The following is a 27,581-nucleotide window of genomic DNA, read 5'->3' on the forward strand; positions in this document are numbered from 1 at the left end:
GGGGCGGAGCTAGGTCCCTGCGCTGAAAACAGTGCTGGGACCTCTGCACATGCGTGCTACAATGGGCACACATGTGCAGTAGCTCCAGGTGCCCAAAACTGTGTGGGAGTGGCCCGAAGCACGCAGCCCCTAGCCCTGGCTGAATGGCCTCTCTGGGGCTGTGTGCATTAGGCTGCCCCTCCCACGCCCAGCTCCTGCTTCCTCCTGACCTGACTCGACTCCCGCTTCCCCCCCTGCCCCCGGACCGGACCCCGACCCGACCCGCGCTCCCCCCCCCCCACCCGACCTGACCTCCCTCTCCCTCCCTCCCTCCCTCCGACCCGAACCGGACCGACCTCCCTCCGCCCCCCCGCCCCCCCCCCGACCCGACCCTCGCTCCCGACCCCGGACCTGGACCCGACCCGACCCAACGTCACCTACCTGTGAATCTGGTGCTGGGGACGGGCCCTGCCTGAAGTCTTGGGCCCGGACCGGCCCGGCCCAGCCCATTCAGCCTCCCCCCCCGCCTTCTCCTTCCCCCCCTTCTCCTTCCCCCCCTTCTCCTTTTCCCCCTTCTCCTTTCCCCCCTTCTCCTTTCTCCCCCTTCTCCTCCTTTCCCCCCTTCTCCTTTCCCCCCTTATCCTTCCCCCTTCCCTTCCCCTTTCCCCCCTTCTCTTCCCCTTTCCCCCTTCCCTTCCCCTTTCCCCCCTTCCCTTCCCCTTCCCCCCTTCTCCTCCCCCCCCTCCCCCGTCCTCCTTCCCTCCCCCTTCTCCCCATCCCTCCCCCTTCCCTCTCTCCCTCTACTCCACTCCTCCCCCTCCCCTTGCTGTCAGAAACACAGATACTGACAGACAGAGAGTGAGAGAGACACACAGACAGACAGACAGAGAGATAGAGACACTGACAGAGACACACTGGGGCGGGGGGGGGACATCCCAGCACGCTGTTGGAGGGCTCCCGGTGCTGCAGTCGGTAAGTAGAAAATGTTTTATTTATTGATTTTTAAAAACAATTATTTCTTATAAATTTTTTTTGGTTGATTTATTGATGTTTTTATCATTTATTATTGATGATGGCTCTTTATTTGTAAAACTGAAGTGTTTAATGTTTGTAAACTTCACTTTAAACCCCCGCCCCCCCCATTCCCTACGCCTGATTTGTAACCTACGCCTGATTTTCTAAAGTGTAGACAAGGTTTTTTCGAGCATACAAAAATCTTCACTTACTCCATTCTAAGTTAGTTTGGAATAAGTTTTCACTGCCGAAACTTTGAAAACAGGCGTAAGTGGCCGGACACGCCCCCTTTTGAAAAAAAAATTCTGTTCCAAAGTGAAACTGTTCTAACTGACTAGAACTGGAGCAAACTAAATGCCGAGAATTTGAATTTCTAAGATACTCCGTTCTACACCAGCTGCTCCAAAAAATTAGGAGCAACTGAGGCTGAAACTTGGGCCCATAATTCCTGTAACTTCTGGTTGGAAGCAATTTTTCATCTATCCTAATTAATTGGATATAATAGAATTCGTATTGACAGACTCCATGTCAATTCTATTTTTATTTATAATCGAATAGTTAAATCAAAAAGACTTATTGTAGATTGCAGCATAAAAGTCAGTTATTGAATTGGCCCAGTGTATCATTATACACAATGCAACTGCAAATCACTTTAGACTTCTCTCACAACATATGCATGTGTTCTTTTGCATCTGCTTGACTCTTTCACAAAATACTGAACACAAATACCCATGGGGGTTTCATTCAGGGATACCTCATCTAAAACATTGAGACGTGGATAAATCTGGATGCCAGTGAATTGCTATGGGAGTTCTACCATGGGAGGAAAAAACATAATTTTACATGTATATCTAAATGAAACTGGGTCCCTCATAGTGGCTACTTATGCATTTAAGTCCATTATGGATCCCAATAAATATATGCAAAACAAACTAGCTTTATTCGCAGCCTTGCATTTTGTGGTTCTGACATTTATTGTGGTTCAGCCTTGTTTGTTTTATGCTAGATTTCAATGAGTACAGTATTTGAATCGTATTACTTCAACATGAATTGATCCCATGAAAATTAGTTTTTTGCCACATTGACACAATGCAGGAAAGGAATGAGACTTATTACTGACATAATCCTCCAAAGATTCAATGAATACTGTGCAGTTTGATATAATTCACCTAAGAAATTAACTTCTCAACAATTGATGCTGATGCTGGTGGCTGCAAATATAATAACCGTGACATCATGGATAGAGGATGCGCAAATCATTAAATAAAGTCTGCCATTAGAATCCGCAGGTTAGATTTAAATGTTGGACTTCTATAGATCTAAATACTGAGGTATTCAGTTTTACAGCTGGTCACAGAACTAGTTCAAACATTTTGGATCTGTGGTTCAGTAATAACTATTGTTTTAAAAATACTGCTTAAAGAGACATGGTAAAATAGTGGGTTGGAATGCTATCTGTTTGCCCCTGGGGCCCGGGTTTGGATGATCATGCAGTTCTTTCAAGATTCCTCCTATTGACTGAAATACCTGAAACATAAATCATGAAAGCAGAGAAAAAGAGGAAAAAAACACCTTATTTAGATCTGTCATGATCTTATTGAATAGAACAACAGGCTCGAAGGAGCGATTCACCTACTCCTGCTCCTATTTCTTATGCTTTTATGTTGTAAGGGCTTATTAACCTCGTTGTAAATGGCTGTTAAAGTCAGACAAGGAGGAACTCCTTATGCATTGTTCAGGAGAGATTTATGGTATGTGTTTACTTTGAGTCAGACCTGATCTTAACTTTCAGACAGAAGGTGAAGCTGACCAACTATCAGTGGTACACTGACAGCAGCAGAGCAGCTGAATCAGGTGTGATGGAAGTGATGACCCCACTAACATTTCAGTTCTAATCTGACGTAACTGCCTGTCAATATGAAGTACTTGGCACTATGCATGCTTTGTTCAATTTTTATGAATAAAATGAAATGAACAGGCCGGCCAGATTAATGAATGGCAAGGTCACAGGGATTTATGCAAGCACTCAATTTTTCGGTGGACCTTCCACTGAACTTATAGTGGACAATTGCACAAATGTTTGCTGAGATTAAACCAGAATATGGTTACTATATTCTTTTAACTTTTCTGACCCTTATATCTGAACCAGTGAAGCAACTGATATAATTTTAAGGTTTAATACCTCATTCTTTCTCTTTGTTAGATATGGTATTGGTTCATTTTTATCTATCGTTCTGCTGTCTCTCATAAAAATTCTGCCTACAGTTGGACATGTACTGTAGAGGACTAATTTGCAGGGTTATGGGGATTAAATTGGGATAGCTCTTTCATAGAATTGGCACAGCCACGATAAGACAAATGGCCCCTTCTGTGCTGTAAGATCCAATAATTCTATCATATCTCTCTCCTTGATCAGTCAGAAGCTTCCCCCAGCCATAGTTTTCTCCGTTTGTAACTTGCATATATCTACAGATAGAGCTCCTAAACGCAACTTTATTGAAAAGAAGTATCAACTGTTGTCTTCCAACTCCTTCAACAGCTATGCCTGAGTTTGTATTTTCTACTGGGGAGGATGCTCCTGATCGGACGTAGGGCAGAGCACAATTCATACCTTGATGACATGAGTGCTGACTCCTTCATAATTTTTATGCTGGGAATTTCTTTGGGGTTTCTCCCATTTGGCCAGTGTAACTTTGATGGAAGATTGACGGAGACCTTGGATATACCGCATAATGGAAATGGACGGAAATTAAAAACTCGGGCGGCTCCTGTAACAGCCAGGCAATCTGCTCCGTTGGCTTACTGCCCAAGGTAAATATGACTCCCGCCCACCCGCCCCTCTCCCCTTGACCAAGGATAAAAATCTCAAAGTGATTCCTTATATTAGGCCCCAAGAACAGATTAATGCACCTGAAAAAGTTACATTGTTTATTGCTATCAATCTACTGATCTATTTTTGCTTCATTAAAATTTTACTTCCTAATCAACCTACTGAGCAGTTTATTCATGCTACATCGCCTGTCCATGCAGTTTTTTTTTGTTGGTTGGTTGGACGACTTCTTGTGCTATTTCCAGTATATAACCCAATACTATGGGGTCAAGTTTCAGCCTGAGTTGCTCCTATTTTTTTGGAGCAACTAGTTTAGAATGGAGTATCTTAGAAATGGCAATTCTCGGCATTTAGTTTGCTCCAGTTCTCGTGAGTTAGAATAGTTTCATTTTAGAACAGATGTTTTTTTTCAAAAGGGGGCGTGTCCGGCCACTTACGCCTGTTTTGCAAGTTTAGGCAGCGAAAACTTACTCCAAACTAACTTAGAATGGAGTAAGTGTAGATTTTTGTACGCTCAGAAAAACCTTGCCTACACTTAGAAAATCAGGCGTAAGGAAGAGAGATGGGGGGTGGGGGGGCGGTGAGGAAGGGAAGTTTACAAACATGAAACACGTCACTTTTACAAATAAAGAGCCATCATCAATAATAAATGATAAATAAATCAATAAATCAACCAATAAATCAATCAAAAAATTAAAAAAAATAAAGAATAAAAAAAAATAATTAAAAAATCAATAAATAAAAAATTAAGTTTCTACTCACCGCCTGTAGCACCGGGAGCCCTCCAACAGCGTGCTGGGATGGGGCCCCTCCAGTGCCTCTCTCTCTCTTGTCTGTCAGTGTCTCTCTCTCTCTGTCTGTCAGTGTCTCTCTCTCTCTGTCTGTCAGTGACTCTCTGTGTTTCTGACAGCGAGGGGAGGGGAGGAGGAAGGGGGGAGGAAAGGGGAGGGGGAGGAAGGAGAGGGGGGAGAGAGGGGAGGGAGGGAGGGGATAGAGGAGAGGGGGAGAGGAGGGGGAGAGGAGAGGGAGGGAGAGGAGAGGGAGAGGGAGGGAGGGGGAGAGGAGAGGGAGGGAGGGGAGGGAGAGGAGAGAGAGGGAGGGGAGGAGGCTGAACAGACCCGGCCGATGAGAGGAAGCCGGGCCGAAGACTTCGGGCGGGGCCCGCCCCCAGCAAAATGCCGGGCGGGTGGGCCCTGCCGAAGGCGTGGTGGGAGCAGAAGTTGAATGGGGGGGAGCAGGAGCGGACCGGTCCGGAAACGGGAGCTGAACCGGGGTGGGGGGGGGGCGGGAGAGAGCCGGAGGGAGCAGGAGCTGAACGACGGTGGGGGGGGGGGGGGGAGTGGTGGGAGCCGGAGCAGGAGCTCAAGAGAAGGGAGGTCCAGTCCAATCTTCGCCACCCCAGTGAGCCCATTCAGCCAGGGCTAGGGATGGCGTGCTTCGGGCCCCTCCCACACAGCCTCGGGCACCTGGAGCTACTGCACATGCGCGTACACTCTAGCGCGCATGTGCAGAGGTCCCGGCACTGTTTTCAGCGCCGGGACCTGGCTCCGCCCCCCCACAGCTTGTGCTGCGCTGCGCCAAGTACCTGGAACGTTCCAGCAGCGGGGAGAATACCGAGGTAAGTTTTAGGCGCGGTTTTGAGCGTGGAAATCAGGCGTGACTCATGGCGCAGCCCGAAACTTAACCCCATTAAATGGTTCATTGTTTACTGTGTGGTCTGCTCGCCCAGATATTTTGCATACAATGTCAAGTTTTGGTTCATAGGGCATGCTAGCTTGCCAATAGAAGCTGCATTTAGTGGAGAACATGAGTTAAGAGTTTTGGAAAACAGCCCAGGTTATAACAATAAGAGTGATTGTGCCATCTGGTGCTCCCAGTGGGGATCAGTGCTTATAATTTTTATGAGCATCGGCATGATGGGCTGAATGGCCGCCTTCTAAGCAGATCATGGTATCATCCCAAATAGCATCAACTTAAAATGTTTGCTCGGAAGACTAACGGAAGTCAGGGTTTACTGCTACTTATGCTTTTTCTCCCTCCAGGTTTACTGTAGTGTATCAACCTTCTCGCGGGATTCTCCAGATATACGCAGTCTCTCCAGGGATAGTGAGCCATTCTTTGCTGGAATTAAGGTGAATGAAAAAATGTTCTCTTTGTATTACTGCAAAAACTGAGTAACTTTTATTACACTCACATTATTATCAAATGTGAAAGGTGCTGTAAGCCAAATTCTAACCAAGAGTGGATACAGAGGAAATATCTGTGATATTATGTGCTGATATCAGTTGGAGAAGATAGAGAGCAGCTCTTATTGTGTAAGTAGCATAAGGGAAGTTTGTATAGGATGAAGGTGTGTACAGTTCTATACCACCCAGTGACATGATTCAACACCTTCAATTTTTGAGGGAAAATCATTTCAGTAAAATTTTGCTTTATCCTATTCAACTTTTTTTTTGGGGGGGTGGCAGGGTGGGGGGACAGTGGAAAGGTAATTTCTAACCAATAGTTTACTTAAGGAATAAAACAATAACAGGGAAAATATTACTGGGTCTGCATCCAGGCACAATGTATCACCTGGATGTCGCAAATATTGAGAAATACGGGAGATCAAAGGACACGCCTACAAAGGAACTTGTCTGATTTTTGTTCCATTTTTCGATCTTTGCTGTACTTAGCCAGCCCAATGTAGCTGGACACATAGGAGAATCTCTCCTTATTGCTCTTGAGAGTATATAGCGGTCTGTAATATAGGTTATTCTGGGTAACAGAAATTTAAGTCATGCGAAAATGTTAAGGGAGTTGTTTAACATTGTAAAGAGGAGACTTCAAGTTGACATAATTGATGTAACGATTATGAAGGGAATTGCCAAAATTAATCCAGGAAAATCATTTGCTGTGGTGAAGGGTTCAAGTATAAAGGAACATAAGGCAAAAATTAGTAATTTGAGAGTGATCAGGGGTCAGTAGAATTCTAGAACAAGTGACCAGGGAAGGCCATTGAAGCAGGCAAGATCTATAGAATTATAAAACTTCACAGCATAAAAGGAGGCTATTTGGCCTATTTCACCCATGCTGGCTCACTGATAGAGCTGTTCACTTAGTCCCTTCGAATAAAACCTCTCTCCGCCTGAAAGCAGCGGCCACGGGCTGGCGCAGAACAGGCACCAACTCTCCGCGGAGGGGCCGCCATTTTGGAAATTGTCCTTTGTGAGTTTTATAGTGATGCCCGGGACGGCTCCGCCTGTTTTCCCGCTGCGGTGTGCACGCGTTAACCCCTTACCGACTGGCGGGGACCCTCGCATGAAATTGCCCCTCGGGAAATTGCCCCTTTCCCGATATTGCCCTGCCGCCGATCAGTGCCCCCAACAGCTTTTGGTGTCTGTGGCATGGTGGCCCGGTCGCCCTGAAAGGGGAGGGCGCAGTGCCGCAGTCACCATGTGTTGGCTGTGGGTTCGGCCGGGCTGCCCACAGGCAGCCTGTCACCCCCTCTTGTGTGCCAGGCCACTGGCCCGGCCGAAACCCTCCCTGGCGGTCCAATGTTTGTCACTAAATTGGCTGCAGGTTTGCAGCGACTGTCCCCTTTAACTGAAGGGGAGAGACATTGTGACGTGCCAGCGTGATGACGTCATCAGCGCGGTGCTGAGGACTGACCGTCTTGGCCACTCCGTTCCACCCCCATTTCAACCCCCATAGTAAGGCCACTTCGGTCCTGCTTGAAAAAAATCACTGAAATGCTGTAAGGGGTGGTTTTTCGGGGGGTCAGCTTTCCCTTCTGGCCTTATATGAGCGGTTTCGAATCGCTCCCACACCCTTGGTTCTAGACTCTGGAATAATGAATGGACGGTGACAGACTTGGACAGACAATTTGTTTCAAGGTAGGAAGCAGGTATGGCTTTATTGTGTTTAAAAGGAAGTAAAAGGCACAACTTTAATAACACACACTGAATAGTGATACCAATACACATTGAATAAATTGTCAACATACAGCCTTTGGGGAAAAGAATACAGCTTAAACTCTAAATGGGGTAAAGAGGAGAATGCAGATACATTTACACAAGTTATCCCAGCCTCCCCCTCCCAATTCCCCTAACCAACTAAGTTATAGCTCTGGGGGTTCAGGGGCTATGCTCACCAATCCCTTTTGACAGTTGCCGGTGAATCGCGGTTTCGGGGTTCACTGCACTTGGCCTTCGAGGCGAGCCGTACCCTGGACGGAGAGAGGAATTTGGGCTGCATAATCTTCAGTTGGGGTGAGTCCGTTGATGCGGTAAGTTGCATTTTGGATATATGGGGTAAGTACCCACTTTTTTTGGTTAGGAATAGTTTTAGTTCGTCCTTTTTGGTAATTTCTCACCCGTTGGTCATTCAGAAGTAGATTATAGAGTGGAAAAAAATGACGATTTTTTGTTTTTTGCTGAGTTGTTTTCGGTTGGTTGTTTCGCTGGTTGTGGTGGCCCGGGTTGTCAATTTGGTTGCTGACAACCTTCCGTTTCGTGGGCCTCGTGCTCGGTCGGTCCTTGATGATTTCTTATCGTTTTCTCCACTACTCCATTTCTTCACTCCCCACCTCCGGCTGCTTGTGTTCTTTTTCTTGTAAAACTGGGAATAGATAAACCCAAAAAGGCTTCCTTACCTCCTGCCAAATCTGGCTCAGCTCTTTGTTTCAACGGAACTGCTCATTCGTTTTGAGCTCTCTTTGTCAGAATTTGTCGGGCTCATTCAGCAGTAATTTGATTATGATGTGTTAATGTGGAAAATCACTAGTTGCATTGTTGAAGCAGTGTTTAAACTCTTGGGCCGTTGGGCTATGCCCGTGATTTCTATGGGCCTATTTGCACATGCATGCCAACAATGGTCTCCGGTGATTAGCTTGATAGCTCTTGATGCGTTTATGTCCTAGGGAGTGAATTTTTATGTCTCACAGTTCTTGTTAGTTATCGATCGACTCATTCTCCCAGACAAAGTAAATTAGCTCCAATACCCAATTCCTGAGTGAAGTTCCACTCTCTGTTCTGGCAGTCTCTTCCAAAATATTCCTTTAGAGATCTTAAACTTGTACAGCTCTTAGGTATCTTCCTCAGAGTTTTTCCTAGGATATCAAAAATGTTCATCGAGTTCCAAATTAAATTTTCTTTCCTATGAGTCCAAACACTGGGGAGGAGGGGGTCTCCATGAATGCATCCCCTTTTATCCCCTGCAGGCCACGTCTGCCCCTTTAAACTCATTTGTGTCCCAAAGTTTTTACTTCCATTTTAAAAGTCCAGAAAGGGATTCTTCTCCTCTGCAGGGGAAAAGGTACAAGGAATCTTTGCGAAATATTGGTAAATTCTACAATGCTGAATGAAATGCATGGGGCAGCCAGAACACATCGAAAACAGTAGGTGTGCCTCCTTTCGGGTGGTGGGCAATTTCAGCCGTCTCTTCTTTCCCATTCTCCATACATTTATGATTTTAATTATTCAAATATTTATCCACATCCCCTTTAAGAGCTATTATGAATTCTACTGCCACAACTGTTTATGGTCGGGCATTCAATAACAATACAACAACTTGCATTTATATAGTGCCTTTAATGTAATAAAATGTATCAAGACGCTTCACAGGTGTGTTTGCAATCAAAACTTGACACCTAAGAAAATATTAGGACAGATGACCAAAAGCTTGGTCAAAGAGGTAGATTTTAAGGAATGTCTTAAAGGAGGAGAGAGAGCGAGGCAGAGAGGTTTAAGAAGGGAATTCCAGAGTTTAAGGCCCAGGCAGCAGAAAGCCCAGCCGCCAGTGTTGGAGTGATGAAAATCGGGGAAGATCTCCGAGGGTTGTGGGGTTGGAGGAGGTCACAGATAGGGAGGGGCAAGGCCATGGAGGGATTTGGAAACTCGGATGAGAAATTTAAAATTGCATGCAAGTGATGCTTTTTAGTGTATTTTCTCCAGTGTTTTTTTTCAAATATTTACATGGGAGGAGGGGTTGGGGGAGTTATACAAGAAGTGTATATGATGTCTGCACATGGTTTCATTGTGAACAGGCCACAGTATTTTTTCTCAATGCTTGCTGGTTGGTAACTGCAGTGAAAGTCATATATAATTATACACCGTAGAACATTACGGGAAAGGGTACTCACTGACAAGCTGGAGTCATTGCTTATGAGCAGATGCAAACATAAGGATTGAGGTATCTGTGAGTGTTGGCAAAACTTAACTATTCTCTAGTTTATCAGTATGTTCCTCAAGACTCAAAATCAACTGTAATGATTAATAGAAAATAATCCGAAGAAATAATTTTTACGAACAAGCAAAGGCTATTAGGCCCAACAAGTCCAACCCATTTCAAATATCAACCCCCACCTCCTGTCTTCTCATTATATCCTTCAATGTTCTCATTTCAGAAACATATTGACTGTCCCATTTACAGTCTACATTTTATAAATAGGGGCATACAATACAAAAGCAAAGGAGGTATCCTAAACCTCGACAAATTAAGCTACAATTTGAATATTGAGTTCACTTTTGGTCACTTTACATTAGGAAGGATCAGGGCCATGGAGAGGGTATAGAAAAGATTGCCTGCGCTTGACCTCTGCACGCTTTCGGCGTTGAGACTCGAAGTGCTCAACACCCTCCCAGATGCACTTTCTCCACTTAGGGCGGTCTTTGGCCAGGGATCCCAGGTGTCAGTGGTGATGTCGCACTTTATCAGGGAGGCTTTGAGAGTGTCCTTGTAACGTTTCTGCTGCCCACCTTTGGCTCATTTGCTGTGAAGGAGCTCCACATAGAGCACTTGCTTTTGGAGTTTCATGTCTGGCATGCAAACTATGTGGCCTGCCCAGTGAAGCTGATCGAGTGTGGTCAGCACTTCAATGCTGGGGATGTTAGCCTGGAAGAGGACACTGATGTTGGTGCACCTGTCCTCCCAGGGGATTTGCAGGTCCTTGCGGAGACATCGTTGGTGATATATCTCCAGCGACTTGAGGTGTCTTCTGTACGTTCAGAGAGTGCAGAGGTCAAGCGCAGGCAGCGGAAGGAGCGTGCGGCAAATCAGTCCCACCCACTCCTTCCTTCAATGACTGTCTGTCCCACCTGTGACAGAGTCTGTGACTCTCGTATTGGACTGTCCAGCCACCAAAGAACTCACTTCAGGAGTGGAAGCAAGTCTTCCTCGATTCCAAGGGACTGCCTATGATGATGATGATGATGATGATGATAGAAAAGATTGACTAAGATGATATCATAGTTGAGAGGCTTTAGTTACGAGGAGAAATTGGGACTCTATTCATTAAAACAATGAAAATTAAGAGAACTAATGGAGGGAATCAAAATTCTAAGAGGTTTTGATAAAGTTAATCAGGAAAAATTTTACACAGGTTAGTGAGTTGGTAACTAGAACAAAGTCACAGGTTAGGAGAATTTTATTAACTGGGAATTAATTAACTGGGAAGTAATTAACTGGCGACCTTTATAACTGCAATGATTTATAATATTTAAGATGAACCATTTTTTTCTGGATGCTAAAGGTTGCCTCTTGAAATCTCTTTCTTTCAGTTTGAGCCAGAGTCTTTGCAAATCGCAGAAGATGGAAAGGAGCATTCTTTGTTGATCCAAAGCACTATCCCTATATCTTGTCTGGAAGATAGTCAGAATCTAAACAATTGTAAAATAACCTTGCAGCTAACCACCAATGACTCAGGTAAGACTTAAGCTTGTGAATGAATCTCACAGATTGTATATTTGTATATCATGTGCTATAAACAGTGGCTAAGCAACTAATTGGAACATGTCTTCTAATTTAAAATAAACCCACAAAGAAACAATAACCAGAGGCTGCCTACCCAAAATTTTACAATAAAAAAAAAATGTTTTATATTAAGCCTTCTCATTAAGCAACGCACTCTCGCATGCATTACTTCATTTGTTCTTTCGCTCTGATGTTACCTAGCTTTAGCCTGCCCTCGGCAGAAATGGTTCACTCATTCCCTTTGATAATAAACTAAAAAAAGTTATCTAAAAATGGAAGACAAGATACAACCAGAATATTTTTGAGCAGATCTTCATTATCCATGAGATATGCAATTTAAGCGTTGTATCATCTGTGTGTCACTATTTAAGATTTTTAAAGCTCCTTTGCTTACTCTGAAGACGTTGTGAAAAGATTTTCCGACATGCATGTGAAAACCCATTTATTTTAATCCGATATAGAAGTTCTTTTGGATTAATGTATCTTAAGGCTGTATGAAAATAATGTAATACTTAGCAGCATGCATCGTCTATCTCTCTGATAACAGAGAATGGACTGCAACGTTATCTGCTCTGGTCTGGAAATTATGGCATACAAATGCTTAACATGTTCATAGGAAAACTCTTGGATCTGTTGGTTTGAAATAAATAGGCTAACCCATTTGTTAAAATAATGGATAGTGTCATTTTATATGAAGACGTGAAGCATTCATAACTGATCATTGCACAGGATAATTTCCAGGCTCCGTCCTTTAGGGACCTTGTGCAATGTAGCAATGTTTGAACAAGATAGTGAGCAAGTAATCTGTTCATGTCCCCCAGCCAATGTCGTACCGAATCAGTTCATTCATCCCCGATTCCTTTAATTTGGTATAATGGTTTTTGTTGTTCGTTTTTCCCTATGGCTTTAGTTTATATGCAGAACTACTTATGACAATGAATAATAGATATCTGATTGCCCTTTTCTGATTTATATTTATTTCGAAAAACTCCATTAAAAGAAATCGTAAATAAAGCCAAACTAGGCCTTTGATATGTCACACTTATGCAAAGTATTTTTTTTAAATCACTTAGCAATTTAGACATGGATATTGGAATTAGATTTTTCACAATGAAACGATAATGTTTGTTTCGATAGATTAATTTATACCATTTAATGGCAAGTAGTTTGACTTTTACTAAAGCCAGTAAAGTTTTGTGTTGTAAAAGCCAAAGCTCACAGTGGTATTTCTCAAGAACATTTATGTATCAGTTCTCATTTACAAACAATACGCTGAGATCACCGACTTAATTTGTACCAGAAAATAAACACAAGCATTATGGCCTAAAAAGCAGAAAATATTGTTTACTTCAAATTGTGTATTACAAATAGGCTCATTCTGCATCTCCGCCAGAAATAGCAAACTCCAGTAAATCCTGTTCCTGTGCTATCAGGTTATCCACCACAGTACAGTTTGCTTTTCAAAACCAAAATAAAAATAAGTTGCTAGGGTTAAAAAGAATGATTTGCAATCATATCTGTGATATCTAACCTTGACATCTCTTCCTTTTAATATAAAGTAGAGCAGAGTAAAATTTGAAATACATTAATAACACTGCATGACTATTGCCAACTCTTGCTGAATCAGCATCTAATCCAAGCATAGAATCCCAATGTACCAAACCATGTCTAATTGAATCCCACTGCGTAGAATTCCAAGCCAATCATAGAAATTAAATTTACAATTTTCATCAGAGTTGGGACTGATCTCAATTTCTACTTTTGGTGCCCAGAACATTAAATATAATAAATGATCTGTCAGGTTTTTGTGTTTTGAATGTCCAAACACTTTTGAGAAGTGGGTCTATTATTGTTTAGATTGAATTGCTGAATGGATGACTAACTGGGCAATGATACAAAGATTTAGCCGCAGTTTATATAAATCTGGATCCATGAACACTCATCCAAGCATAAAAAATCTTGGCAATCAACGCTGCTGGCCGACTTCCCGACCAAAACGGCTGGGAAGCCAGCGGGAAGCGGTGGAAGGTCGGGTGCCCCAGAGGCAACCTGTCGAGTGCAAAGTAAGTACAGGGACGGGGGTTCCTAGGCAGTGAGCGGTCTGCGGGTAGACCAAAACTTCCCTTTTGGGATCTGGAGGAGCAGCTAGCTCTTCCTGGCCCGAAGAATAAAAGTTTCAATAGCTGGATTACAGAGACTGGGACAAATTCCCTGCATAAATGCAGGGAACAGTGCACATAGTTTGCTCTCCTGAAAGAAAGAAAGAACTTGCATTTATATAGAGCTTTTCACGACATCCCAAAGAGCTTTACTGCCAAGGAATTACTTTTGAAGTGTAGTCACTGTTGTAATGCAAGAAATGTGTCAGTCAATTTGCACACAGCAATATCCCAAATTGGAGAGACATGTATAAGAATCATAAAATGATCGAATAGTACAGCAGAAGGGGACCATTCGGCCCATCCAGTCTGCGCTGACTCTTTCGAAGAGCAATCCAGTTAGTTTCACTCCCCAGTTCTTTCCCCACATGCCTGCAATTTTTTTTTTCCTCATGTATTTATCCAGTGTCCAGGGGGGGGGGGGGTTACTATTGAACCTGTACCCATCACTCGGACAGTCCATTCCAAATCCTAACCACTTGTTGCGTAAAAATGTTTCTCCTTTTGTCGCCTGTTTTTTTTTTGCCAATTTCCTTAAATCTGTGCCCTCTCGTTATCAACCCTTCAGCCATTGGAAACAGTTTTTCTTTATTTAGTCTATCTAAATCCTTCATTATTTTAAACTCCTTGCCTCCGAAAGATCCTACAAATCCCATGGGAGGACAGATGCACCAACATTAGCCTGCTCGACCAGGCCAACATCCCCAGCATTGAAGCACTGACCACACTTGATCAGCTCCGCTGGGCAGACCACATAGTCTGTATGCCAGACACGAGACTCCCAAAGCAAGCGCTCTACTTGGAACTCCTTCATGGCAAACGAGCCAAAGGTAGACAGAGGAAACGTTACAAGGACACCCTCAAAGCCTCCCTGATAAAGTGCAACATCCCCACCGACACCTGGGAGTCCCTGGCCAAAGACGGCCCTAAGTGGAGGAAGTGCATCCGGGAGGGCGCTGAGCGCCTCAAGTCTCATCGCCAAATGCATGCAGAAAACAAGCGCAGGCAGCGGAAAGAACATGCGGCAAACCTGTCCTACCCTCCCTTACCCTCAATGACTGTCTGTCCCACCTGTAGCAAGGATTGTGGCTCTTGTTTGGACTGTTCACCCACCTAAGGACTCATTCTAAGAGTGGAAGCAAGTCTTCCTCGATTCCGAGGGACTGCCTATGATGATGATATTTTAAACACCTCTAACAAATCTCCTCTTAGCCTCCTCTGGTCCAAGAAGAACAATCCCACCCTCTCTAGTCTATCCACGTAACTGTATTCTTTCACCTCTGGAACCAGTCTACAAAATCTCTTCTGTACCCTCTCCCAAGCCTTCATGTCCTCCCTAAAATGTGGTGCCCAGAATTGAACATAATAATTAGGAGCAGGAGTAGGCCATTCTGCCCTTCGAGACTGCTCCGCCATTCAATGAGATCATGGTTGAACATGAGAATTACTTCAGCTGGGGCTGAACTCGTGGTTTATATAGGTTTAGCATAACTTCCTGGCTTTTGTACTCTGTACCTCTAGTTATAAAGCCCAGGATCCCATTTGCTTTTTTAACAGCTTTGTTAACCTGTTCAGCCATCTTCAAAGATTTGTGACAAGCAACCCCCGGTCTCTCTGTTCTTGCACCCCCTTTAAAATTGTACCATTTGGTGCATATGGTTACTCCTCATTCTCCCTACCAACAAATTCACACTTTTCTGCCCATTCTAGCAGCCTGTCTATGTCTTCTTGAAGTTTATTACTATCTTCCTCACTGTTTACTTGCAAGTTTTGTGTCATCTGCAAATTTCGAAATTGTGCTCTGTACGCCAAGTCCAAGTCATGAATGTATATCAAAAACAGCAATGGTCCTAGAACTGAACCTTGGAGAAAGCCACTGAATACCTTCTTCCTGTCAAAAAATAGCCATTCACCACAACTCTGTTTTCTATCCCATAATTGAGAATGTTACAGTGAAAGATCATTTAGCAGCACTGTTTTCTCAGTCAGTGTGTTGTTAGCCCAACAAGGAAGGATGAGTAAATCTGGTTTTGGATAAATAAGTGGAGCAAGTAGGCAACCTAAAACTGAGGAATGTTTGGGCTGTATCATCAGCAATATAATTAGGTTCTCTAAAAATAAAGAAGTAACAAAGTCAAGGATAAGAGGATTTGGCTGGAAAACAAAACTTACAACAAGATAACACGGAATGAAAAATTGGCAAATAGAACTGTAAATCAGAAATAGTTGAAGGTTTGGAAAGGATAGAAATCAGGTACTTATTCATTTTAAAAAAGGGAGTCTATAGAAGGCTGAGATTCCATAGATAAATCGGGAACTAAGATCAAATCTTCAACTAAAAAAATAAGTAATGCTTACAGGGCAAGTAACAAAAATGAAAGTTGGGACAAATATGTATATAGGTGCAGCTTCGAGAATCTGGCGTTCCGGAATCTGGACTGATCGGTGGCAGGATCGTCCGGAATCCGTAAAATGTTCTGGAATCCGGATCCGCCAACCCTGCCGATCTTGGGGCTCTGCTGTTGCCCGACCTCAGGCCTCGCCTCGCCGCCGCTCACCTCACCCCGTTCGCCTCACCGCCGCTGCTCTTACCTCGGTGCCTCCTCGCCGGCCCGTCCAACGACCTCCTTGGCAGGGCCCAACCGAACACCTCCTCGGCAGGCCCTGCCTGATGACATCCTCGGCAATCTGGCCCACCCAATGACCTCCTTGGCAGGGCCTGCCCGACAACTAACTCCTTGGCGGGGCGCACCTGATAATGTCCTTGTCGAGGCACACCCGACGACCTCCATGGCGGGGCCCGACCGAACACCTCCTCAGCGGGCCCTGCCGGACGACATCCTCGGCAATCTGGCCCGCCCGACAACCTCCTTGGCAGGGCCTGCCCGAACACCTCCTTGGCTGGCCCTGCCTGACGACGTCTTTGGCAATCTGGCCCACCCGATGACCTCCTTGGCAGGACTTGCCCGATAACAAACTCCTTGGCGGGGCCCACCTGACAACCTCCTTGTTAGGGCCCGCCCAACAACTTCCTTGGCGGGGCCGGATGGCCCGAACAGCTTCCCGGTGGGAATCTCTCCTCTCCCTGCCCATCCCCGCCCCCCCCCCATTCCCCCCCCCCCACTCCCACATCCCTTTCTGACATTCCAATATCCGGAAATACCCGAACCTGGGCTCGGGTGTTCCCAGATTCGTGACGTCAGAAAGCAAATCGGAAGTCCGGAAAAGCCCGGAATCCGTAATGGCTTTGGTCCCGAGGGTTCCGGATTTTAGGCGCTGCACCTGTATGGGAAAACTGTTATCGTGTACAATATTATGAAGCGTTATGATAGATAACTAGTGTTAGATGAGGTCCATTGGTCAGTGAGACTGTAATGAGCACAAATTTAAGATAATCACAAAAAAGAATTAAAGAGGATGTTAAAAAACAATTGCCCTACACAGGAGTTTGCTAGAATGGAATTCTCTGCCACAAACAGTTCTTGAAGCAGAGTCCAGAGGTACTTTTTAGAAGGGAACTAATTTGCTTGAAAAAGGGAATTATTAAAAGCTATGAGGAGCAAACAGAAGATTGGGATATGATGAAGCAGCTCATCGATGAAAAGCCATAACAGATTTGATGGCTCAAATGGCCTGTTTCTTTGCAGTAGCTTTCTATGATTCCAGAAATAGCTTTCCGTTTATAGGTTAGAAACATAGAAACATAGAAAATAGGTGCAGGAGTAGGCCATTCGGCCCTTCGAGTCTGCACCGCCATTCAATGAGTTCATGGCTGCACATGCAACTTCAGTACCCCATTCCTGCTTTCTCGCCATACCCCTTGATCCCCCTAGTAGTAAGGACTACATTTAACTCCTTTTTGAATATATTTAGTGAATTGGCCTCAACAACTTTCTGTGGTAGAGAATTCCACAGGTTGACCACTCTCTGGGTGAAGAAGTTTCTCCTCATCTCGGTCCTAAATGGCTTTCCCCTTATCCTTAGACTGTGACCCCTGGTTCTGGACTTCCCCCAACATTGGTAACATTCTCCTTTGAAATATAAAAAGTCTGCCCATGTGCTACTCTTATTCCATTCAGAGTTGAAGCATAGTACCGTATAGTGATCACAGCATGTATGAGACCTAAAATATATTGAATTTCAGGGAAAGTTACTGCATTTGTAATCCCTCCCTTGTCAGAGCTAAACATCAGCCATTATTGTTATCTGTTATTACATTCAGCCAACATCTGTGTGTATATAAAAATAAGGAACAGTTACCAGAAACAAATTGTCATCAGAGATATCTCTGCTACTTCACAAAATTAGAATTTCATGTTTTCATGAGGAAATTTTGCAAAAATGCAGAATAAGCTTTTGCCATATCATGTGTTAAAATTACTTAGATTAAATGTTTCAATGCATTTTGCGCGTCCACTTTCTCTATCTGTGGAAAAAACTCACGCCTGTTCAATGTCTTTCAAAAATTCTGTTTGCTGTTGTGTTTTCAGACAGTCTGGGTTCCACAATCCTAAACGTAGCACTCTCCTCATGCCAGGTGGATTTAGTACAGATGCCTTGTATGGGTGGCAGCTGTGCAAGAAGCACGCTATCAGTGATGGCTGTGACAGACTTTGCCCGAGATGGAAATCGTGTCAGCAATATTAGGATCGAGCCTATTAAATCAAACAATCTCCTGTGGCGGGGTTACTCCCCGAAGGACATGAAGGTCAGTATCAAAAAAACCTTTTTAGTAGCTTCAACAGATTATTCTGAATTTTAATCTCAGACACCATGAACATAATCAACAGCTATCAACCGATGAAATTGTAAATCATGTACTGACATTGAAATACATTAAGTAGAAGTATCTCTATATTTACATTTAAACCTGAGAAGCTTTATGTTATTGACTACTCAAACAAGTTGTAATCTTGGAAATATATTAAACCCTAGCCCCTTTGGTCCCTCCATTACACAGAATCAGAGAATGTTACACACAGAAGCAGACCATTTGGAGTAGGCTGCTTTTTCTGGCCTAACTTAAAAATCCCCAGTTTCCCCAATCAGTTTGCACCAGCGTAACTCAGTTAGTTCCATTTTTTTTAGATAATTTTTTTTTCCTCAAAAGGGGGCGTTTCCAGCCACCTACGCCAATTCTGGCCATTTAGGCAACTTTGGCCAGCTAATAGTTACTCCATTTCTACTTAGGCCAACTCATGTGGCCTCTCGAGAAAACCCTTGTGGAGAGTAAAAGAAATAGGCGCAGGTAAGTACATCGGAGGCCATTCAGCCTGGGCTAGGGGTGAGAAGCGGAGTGGACCTGGACCGGCACTCAATTGGAACCGGAGAGGCTCGGCGGGGGAGGGAGCAAGCTGGCCGGCATGAAATCGGGGGCCACAGAGCGGTGGGGGGGAAGGCACCAGAGAGGCTCAGCGGGGGAGGGAGCAAGCTGGCCGGCATGAAATCGGGGGCCACAGAGCAGAGGGAAGGCATCGGAGAGGCTCAGCGGGGGTGGGTACTCACCACAGCGTACCAAGAAGGCACCTCACTTGGGGACCAGAGAGGGTCGCAGACAGCCAACTCGGAGCTCTACTGCAGATGCGCGGCCATTTCAGTGACGTCAAGAATGTCAGTTTTTCCCCCCGCGCATGCGCAGAAGGCCCGGCTCCTTTTTCCAGCGCAGACCACATGCTCCACCCCCCCCGAGGCGACAAAGAGCCGCACGGCCCTTGGTCAGCAGCTATAAAGATTACATACCAACCTATGAACAGTGACAGAAAGGCAAAGAGCACCCAGCCAACCAGTCCACCACACACAACTACGACAGCCCTTATACTGAAACATTCTACACTCTACCCCAACCGGAGCCATGTGATCGCCTGGTAGAGGCAAAAACCAGATAAAAACCCAAACCAATTTAGAGAGAAAAAAATCTGGGAAAATTCCTCTCCGACCCATCCAGGCGATCAAAACCAGGCCAGGAGATCACCCTGGCCGTATTTAATTCCCTGCAGTACTTACCATTATATCTGCGCCGTCCAACAAAAGGTCATCCAGTCTAATCCCAATTACCAGCTCGAGGTCCGTAACCCTGCAGGTTACTGCACTTTAAATGCCCATCCAACCATCTCTTAAAAGTGGTGAGGGTTTCTGCATCCACCACTCTTCCAGGCAGCGAGTTTCAGATCTCCACAACCCTCTGTATAAAGAAGCCCTCCCTCAAATCCCCTCTAAACCTTCCACCAACCACCTTAAAGCTATGCCCCCTCGCCTCAGGAGGTGAAGCCTGCGGATTTATGAAGGGGAAGTCATGTTTGACAAATTTGCTGGAATTCTTTGAGGATATAATGAACAGGGTGGATAAAGGGGAACCAGTGGATGTGGTGTACTTGGACTTCCAGAAGGCATTTGACAAGGTTACTGCACAAGATAAAAGTTCATGGGGTTGGGGGTAATATAATAGCATGGATAGAAGATTGGCTAACAAACAGAAAACAGAGAGTCGGGATAAATGGTTCATTCTCTGGTTGGCAATCAGTAACGAGTGGGGTGCCGCAGGGATCAATGCTGGGACCCCAACTATTTACAATCTATATTAACGACTTGGAAGAAGGGACTGAGTGTAACATAGCCAAGTTTGCTAATGATACAAAGATGGGAGGAAAAGCAATGTGTGAGGAGGACGCAAAAATCTGCAAAAGAACATAGACAGGCTAAGTGAGTGGGCAAAAATTTGGCAGATAGAATATAATGTTGGGAAGTGTGAGGTCATGCACTTTGGCAGAAAATATCAGAGAGCAAGTTATTATTTAAATGGAGAAAGATTGCAAAGTGCTGCAGTACATTGGGATCTGTGGGTACTTGTGCATGAAACACAGAAGGATAGTGTGCAGGTACAGCAAGTGATCAGGAAGGCCAATGGAATCTTGGCCTTTATTGCAAAGGGGATGGAGTATAAAAGCAAGGAAGTCTTGTTACAGCTGTACAGGGTATTGGTGAGGCCACACCTGGAATACTGCATGCAGTTTTCATTTCCATATGTACTAAACGATATGCTTGCTTTGGAGGCCGTCAGAGAAGGTTCACTAGGTTGATTCTGGGGATGAGGAGGTTGACTTATGAGGAAAGGTTGAGTAGGTTGGGCCTCTACTCATTGGAATTCAGAAGATTGAGAGGTGATCTTATCGAAACGTATAAGATTATGAGGCGGCTTGACAAGGTGGATGCAGGGAGGACGTTTCCACTGATGGGGACTAGAACTAGAGGGCACGATCTTAGATAAGGGGCCGCCCATTTAGAACTGCGATGAGGAGAAATTTCTTCTCTCAGAGGGTTGTGAATCTGTGGAATTCGCTGCCTCAGATAGCTGTGGAAGCTGGGACATTAAATAAATTTAAGACAGAAATAGACAGTTTCTTAAACGATAATGGGGTAAGGTTTATGGGGAGCGGGCAGGGAAGCGGAGCTGAGTCCATGGTCAAATCAGCCATGATCTTATTGAATGGCGGAGCAGGCTCGAGGGGCCGTATGGCCTACTCCTGCTCCTATTTCTTATGTTCTTATGTTCTGAAGTAATAAACCCTCCACCAATGGAAATAAACCCTTACTATCCATTATGTCCAGGTCCCTCAATATTTTGTACACCTCAATGAGGTCTCCTCTCAACCTCCTCTGTTCTAATGAGAACAAACCCAGCCTATCCAATATGTCCTCATAACTAAGATTCTCCATTCCAGGCAGTATCCTAGTAAATTTCCTCTGCACCCTCTCTAGTGCAGTCACGTCCTTCCTATAATACGGCGACCAGAACTGCACGCAGTACTCCAGCAGTGGCCTAACCAAAGTATTATACAATTTAAGCATAACCTCCCTGCTCTTATATTCTATGCCTCGGCCAGTAAAGGCAAGCATTCCGGATGTCTTCTTAACCACCTTATCAACCTCACCTGCTACTTTCAGGGATCTGTGGACAAGCACTCCAAGGTCCCCTTGTTCGTCTACACTATTAAGTGGCCTACCGCTTAATGTGTATAACCTTTCCTTATTAGCCCTCCCAAAGTGCATCACCTCACACTTCTCTGAATTAAATTCCATTTGCCACTGCTCTGCCCACCTGACCAGTAGATTGATATTCTCCTGCAGCCCATGACTTTCCTCTTCATTATCAACCACACAGCCAATTTTAGTGTCGTCTGTAAACTTCTTAATCATGCTCCCTATATTGTTGATATATACCACAAAAAGCAAGGGACCCAGTACTGAGCCTTGTGGAACCCCACTGGAAACATCCTTCCAGTCACAAAAACATCCATCAGTCATTATCCTTTGCTTCCTACCACCAAGCCAATTTTGGATCCAACTTGCCACTTTGCCCTGGATCCCATGGGCTTTAACCTTCATGACCAGTTTACCATGTGAGACCTTATCAAAAGCCAAGTGGCCTTCTCCTGCACCTATTTTCTATGTTTCTATGCTAAAGTCCTTCTATACTACATCATACGCACTACCCTCATCGACCCTCTTGGTTACCTCCTCAAAAAATTCAATCAGGTTTATCAAACACGATCTTCCCTTAACAAATCCATGCTGACTGTCCCTAATTAATTCTTGCATTTCCAAATGTAGATTTATCCTGTCTTTCAGGATTTTGTCCAATAATTTTCCCACCACTGAGGTTAGGCTGACAGGCCTATCCCCTTACTCCCTTCTTAAACAAGGGTACTACATTAGTAATCCTCTAATCCTCCGGCACCATGCCCAGATCCAAAGAGGACTGGAAAATGATGGTCAAGGCCTCTGCTATTTCCTCTTTTTTACTTCGCACAACAGCCTGGGATGCATTTCATCCGGGTCTGGGGACTTATCTACTTTCAAAATTGCTAAACACCTTAATACTTCCTCTCTCACTATATTTATTTCATCCAGAATATCACACTCTTCCTCGATAGCAGTATCTGCATTGTCCCTTTCCTTTGATGCAAACTGATGCAAAGTATTCGTTAAGAACCCTACCAGCATCTTCCGCCTCCACACAAAGATTATCCTCATGGTCTCTAATAGGCCCTACCCTTTCTTTAGTTACCCTGTTACTCTTAATATATTTATACCCGCCAAACATCGGGAAAATTTCGGAGATTTTTTTCTGGAGCATCTATTTACCGAATTAAGCAGCTCAACTCAGGCAATACGCTAGAAAACGAGCTCGGGGAAAATTGAGCCCACACTTTTTATATTTTTCATGATTTTCATTTTTTATTTTCTGCTCTGTAAACACTAAGTGGGTAAAATTCGGTATCATCCCATAATATTCGGGATGCGTGAGACTTAGCGCCAGGCGCGGATGTCCGCCCCCTCGAGAAATTCGGGTTACCGCCCCCGGAAGGAAGTGGAGTGCTAAATCAAATGCTCCACTTCCTTCTTGGAGCTCTAATGGGGCGGATGTCTCAGCAGTGCTGCACATGGGGCCATACAGCGCTGACACGTTGGAGGGGCTCGTCCCTCACTCAAGCAGAGTTCCGGGCTGAGCGATCTCGGCCAGAACCCCGTGAAGAAAACTGTAAAGTCCCGTACAGATTCACACGAGGCATGTAGTGAAGTCAAGGTCACTCTGGACCTGCACCTTTATTTCACAGCTCTGGAATGCTACACTTGCCTGAGACCTGTCCTTATATACCTGTCTCTTGCAAGTGCACCCCTGGTGGTAAGGTATGCTGGTGGTTACAGGTCATATCTTATTACAGTCATGTATAGCATGTTAGGATACAGTTATATATATATATATATATCACTCTCCCCCAAGGGCTTATTGTCTTTATAGGTTCAGTCTCTCAGGTGGTCTACGCTCTCGCATGGAGCGTCTGAGTTGTGGTTCAGTTGTTTGCCTTGGTGTCTGTTTTTCTTTGGGTGTGGTTGCTGGTATCTCGCTTGGGCTGTCTGTTTTGATTGGTGTGATTGTTGTTGACTCGCCTTGGCTGTCTGTTGGGATTGCCCTTTCCTCAGGTTGTTCCCTCTGTCTGTCCACCAGGTGTGGTGCGAGTTCCACATTGTAGTCTGCCTCTGGTTCCGCAGTGTTGTTGGTAAATCTGCTTTGGACTTGGTCTACATGCCTCCGGCAGGTTTTGTCATTGTCCATTTGTACTACCAGTAGCCTGTTTCCTTCCTTGCCCGTTACTGTCCCTGCAAGCCATTTGGGATCCCTGCCATAGTTTAGTACAAACACTTTGTCCCCTATCTCATTCCATCTCCCCCTCGAATTTCTGTCATGGTACTCAGTCAGTTTACGGCGCTTTGCCTCAACGATTTCGTGCATGTCTGGGAGGATTAATGAGAGTCTTGTTTTTAACGTCCTTTTCATCAACAGTTGCGCGGGGGGGATCCCAGTCAACGAGTGCGGACGAGATCTGTATGCCAGCAGCAGTCGCGACAGGCGACCCTGCAGTGTGGGACCTTGGATTTTAAGCATGCCTTGTTTAATGATTTGCACTGCTCTCTCCGCCTGGCCGTTGGAGGCCGGCTTGAATGGTGCCGTCTTGACGTGATTTATGCCGTGGTCAATTATAAAGTCTTGGAATTCTGCGCTGGTGAAGCATGGACCATTGTCACTGACCAATATGTCAGGGATTCCGTGCGTTGCAAACATGGTTGCGAGGCTCTCCACAGTGGTGGAGGTTGTGCTCGAGTTTAAAATGGTGCATTCGATCCACTTTGAAAATGCATCTACAACTACAAGGAACATTTTTCCCATGAATGGGCCCACATAATCTACGTGCACCCGCGACCACGGTTTGGTAGGCCAGGGCCAGGGGCTCAGTGGAGCCTCCCTGAGGGCATTGCTGAGTTGGGCACAAATGGTGCACCTTCGGACGCAAAGCTCCAAGACCGCGTCAATACCAGGCCACCAGACGTGGGATCTGGCTATGGCCTTCATGAGAATGATCTCCGGGTGCTCGCGGTGGAGCTCCCGAACAAATGTCTCTTTGCCTCGCAGAGGCATGACTACTCGGCTGCCCCACATCAGGCAGTCTGCTTGTAGTGATAGCTCATGCAAGCGCCTGCGAAAGGGTTTTAATTCCTCGGGGCAGGCATCGCGAGCCTCTGCCCAGTCACCGGTTAGGACACATCTTTTTACTAAGGATAACGTGGGGTCGCTGGCTGTCCAGGCTCTGATTTGGCGCACCGTCATGGGCGAACCTGTGGACTCAAAGGCATTGATTGCCATGACTATCTCACAGTCCTGTTCGTCAGACCCTTCTGTGGTCGCCAGGGGTAGCCTGCTGAGCTCGTCGGCACAGTTGTCTGTGCCTGGTCTGTGCCTTATGGTATAGCCATAGGACGCCAGCATGAGTGCCCACCATTGAATTCGCGCCGAGGCATTGGCGTTTATTGCTTTGCTCTTAGATAGAAGGGACGTGAGGGGCTTGTGGTCGGTTTCTAACATGAACTTGGCCCCGAAAAGGTATTGGTGCATCTTTTTGACATCGTACACGCACGCGAGCACCTCCTTCTCTACCATTCCGTACCCGCGCTCCGCCCGCGAAAGTGACCTGGAGGCATAAGCTATGGGTTCTAATTTGCCCGCACTATTGACATGTTGCAAAACGCACCCGACCCCATTCGCTGATGTATCGTATGTGAGAACTAGCTTTTTACCTGGATCAAAGAAAGTCAAAACACTGTTGGAACACAGAAGGTTGTGTGCCTTATTGAAAGCACGTTCCTGGGCGTCCCCCCAAAACCAATCGCATCCCTTCCTGAGTAGCACGTGGAGAGGCTCCAGCAGCGTGCTTAAGTTCTGCATAAAGTTTCCAAAGTAATTGAGTAGCCCAAGAAAGGCGCGCAGTTCTGAGACATTCCGGGGCCTGGGTGCCAGGCGAATTGCTTCTGTTTTGGATTCTGTTGGGCGGATTCCATCAGCGGCAATCCTTCTGCCCAAAAATTCAATCTCGGGTACGAGAAACAGGCGCTTGGATTTCTTAACTCTTAGGCCTACCTGATCCAAACGCTTTAGTACTTCCTCCAAATTCCGGAGATGGGAGTCGGTGTTCCTGCCCGTGATAAGTATGTCGTCTTGAAATACAACTGTCCCCGGGATGGACTTGAGCAGACTCTCCATATTGCGCTAGAATATGGCAGCTGCCGACCTGATGCCGAATGGGCATCGATTGTACATGAAAAGGCCTCGATGTGTGTTGATTGTGGTGAGTAGCTTGGATTCCTCGGTCAATTATTGCGTCATATACGCAGATGTGAGGTCTAGTTTTGAGAAAAGTTTACCTCCAGCCAATGTGGCAAATAAGTCCTCCGCTCTGGTCCTGTAGGGAGACTCTGTTTATGGTAGATTTGTAGTCCCCACAGATTCGTATGGATCCATCAGGCTTCATGACTGGGACGATGGGACTTGCCCAGTCGCTAAATTCCACAGGTGATATAATGCCTTCCCGCAGAAGCCTGTCTAGTTCGTGTTCAATTTTTTTCCCTCATCACATAGGGTACAGCTCTGGCCTTGTGATGGACTGGTCTCGCATCCTGTGTGATGTAGATTTTGATTTTGGCCCCTTTGAAAGTGCCCACACCTGGCTGAAAGAGATGTTCAAATCGCTTTATAACGGTTAAGCAGGAGGTCCATTTCTCTAATGACATGGCATGGACATCATCCCATTTCCAGTTTAGTTTTGCCAGCCAGCTTCTCCCCAGCAGTGCTGAGGGGTCTCTGGGGACAATCCACAGGGGAAGTCAGTTCACTATCCCTTTGTGTGTGACAGAGAGCATGGCGCTGCCGAGGACTGGTACAATTTCTTTGGTATAGGTCCTTAGTTTGGTGTCGACCCTTGTGAGTTTTGGTCTGTCTCTTTTATGCGGCCACAGTTGTTCAAATTGTTGAGCGCCCATGAGAGATTGACTCGCTCCCGTATCCAGCTCCATGTTGACAGGTATCCCGTTGAGTAGGACCCTCATCATTATAGGAGGCATCCTGTTGTAGGAGCAGCGATCATTGATCGTGTTGACCCGCTGTACATCGGTGTCCCGGGTACTGTCCCCACTGTCTTCTGGTCCGCTTTCCGACACATCCGATTCGTACACCAGCCGAGCTGCCTTTTTTTGCACATGCGGGCCAAATGCCCTGTATATTCACAGTTCCTGCAAACAGCCTGCTGAAATCGACATCCCCTTGACGAGTGCTCACCCCCACATCTCCAGCACAGACCGGTTCCATTGTTCAAAGTGTTCCCAAAGAATGAGCTGCATCTGGCTGATCTCTCTTGAGCTTCTCTCAGTTTGTAGTTGATTACTCGCATTGTGGGTTGATGAGGTGTGAACTGCCGTTCCTGTGGCCCTTGATGGCTTCTAGCACCACTGCCTGCTGTCGAGAGCCTGTTCTCCCAGTTTTGTCTGTGTGTGGGGGTAGCAACTTATTTAGTGCTGTGAACTTCTTGTTCCGATATTTCGTTAGTTGTCGTACCTGCATTGTAAATCAACCTCGTTTCTTCTTCCCCTGCCAAGAATGTCTGTGCAACTAGTGCTGCTGCCTCTAAGGTCAGGTTCTTGGTCTCTATGAGCTTTCGGCATATGCCTGCGTGGCCTATTCCTTCAATGAAAAAGTCTCTCAGCATTTCTCTCCTCAGTTCATCAGAGAACTCGCCTAAACTAGCCAACCTCCGAAGTTCCGCCACGAAGTCGGGTATGCTCTGGCCCACACAGCGTCTGTAGTTGTAGAACCTGTGTCTGGCCATGTGTAGGCTGCTCGCTGGCTTCAGATGGTCTCTTACCAGTGTGCTCAATTCTTCAAAGGACTTGCTTGCTGGTTTCTCGGGTGCCAGCAGATCCTTCATTAAAGCATATGTTTTCGAGCCACAGCTGGTCAAGAGATGGGCTCTTCTCTTATCTGC

General features: G+C 45.5%; 1 protein-coding gene across 1 annotated transcript in view; it reads left to right on the forward strand.

Moving 5' to 3' along the window:
- Positions 1-27,581, forward strand: part of LOC139259736 (von Willebrand factor D and EGF domain-containing protein) — a 446,188-nt gene that overhangs the window by 163,986 nt on the left and 254,621 nt on the right. Inside the window, exons 6-8 of the mRNA XM_070875369.1 lie at positions 5,866-5,955; positions 11,362-11,506; positions 18,204-18,421. Of these exons, the coding sequence (XP_070731470.1) occupies positions 5,866-5,955; positions 11,362-11,506; positions 18,204-18,421 (453 nt within the window). The remainder of the gene's footprint in view (positions 1-5,865; positions 5,956-11,361; positions 11,507-18,203; positions 18,422-27,581) is intronic.

The sequence above is a fragment of the Pristiophorus japonicus genome, chromosome 3 (assembly GCF_044704955.1).
Source record: "Pristiophorus japonicus isolate sPriJap1 chromosome 3, sPriJap1.hap1, whole genome shotgun sequence".
NCBI lineage: Eukaryota > Metazoa > Chordata > Chondrichthyes > Pristiophoridae > Pristiophorus > Pristiophorus japonicus.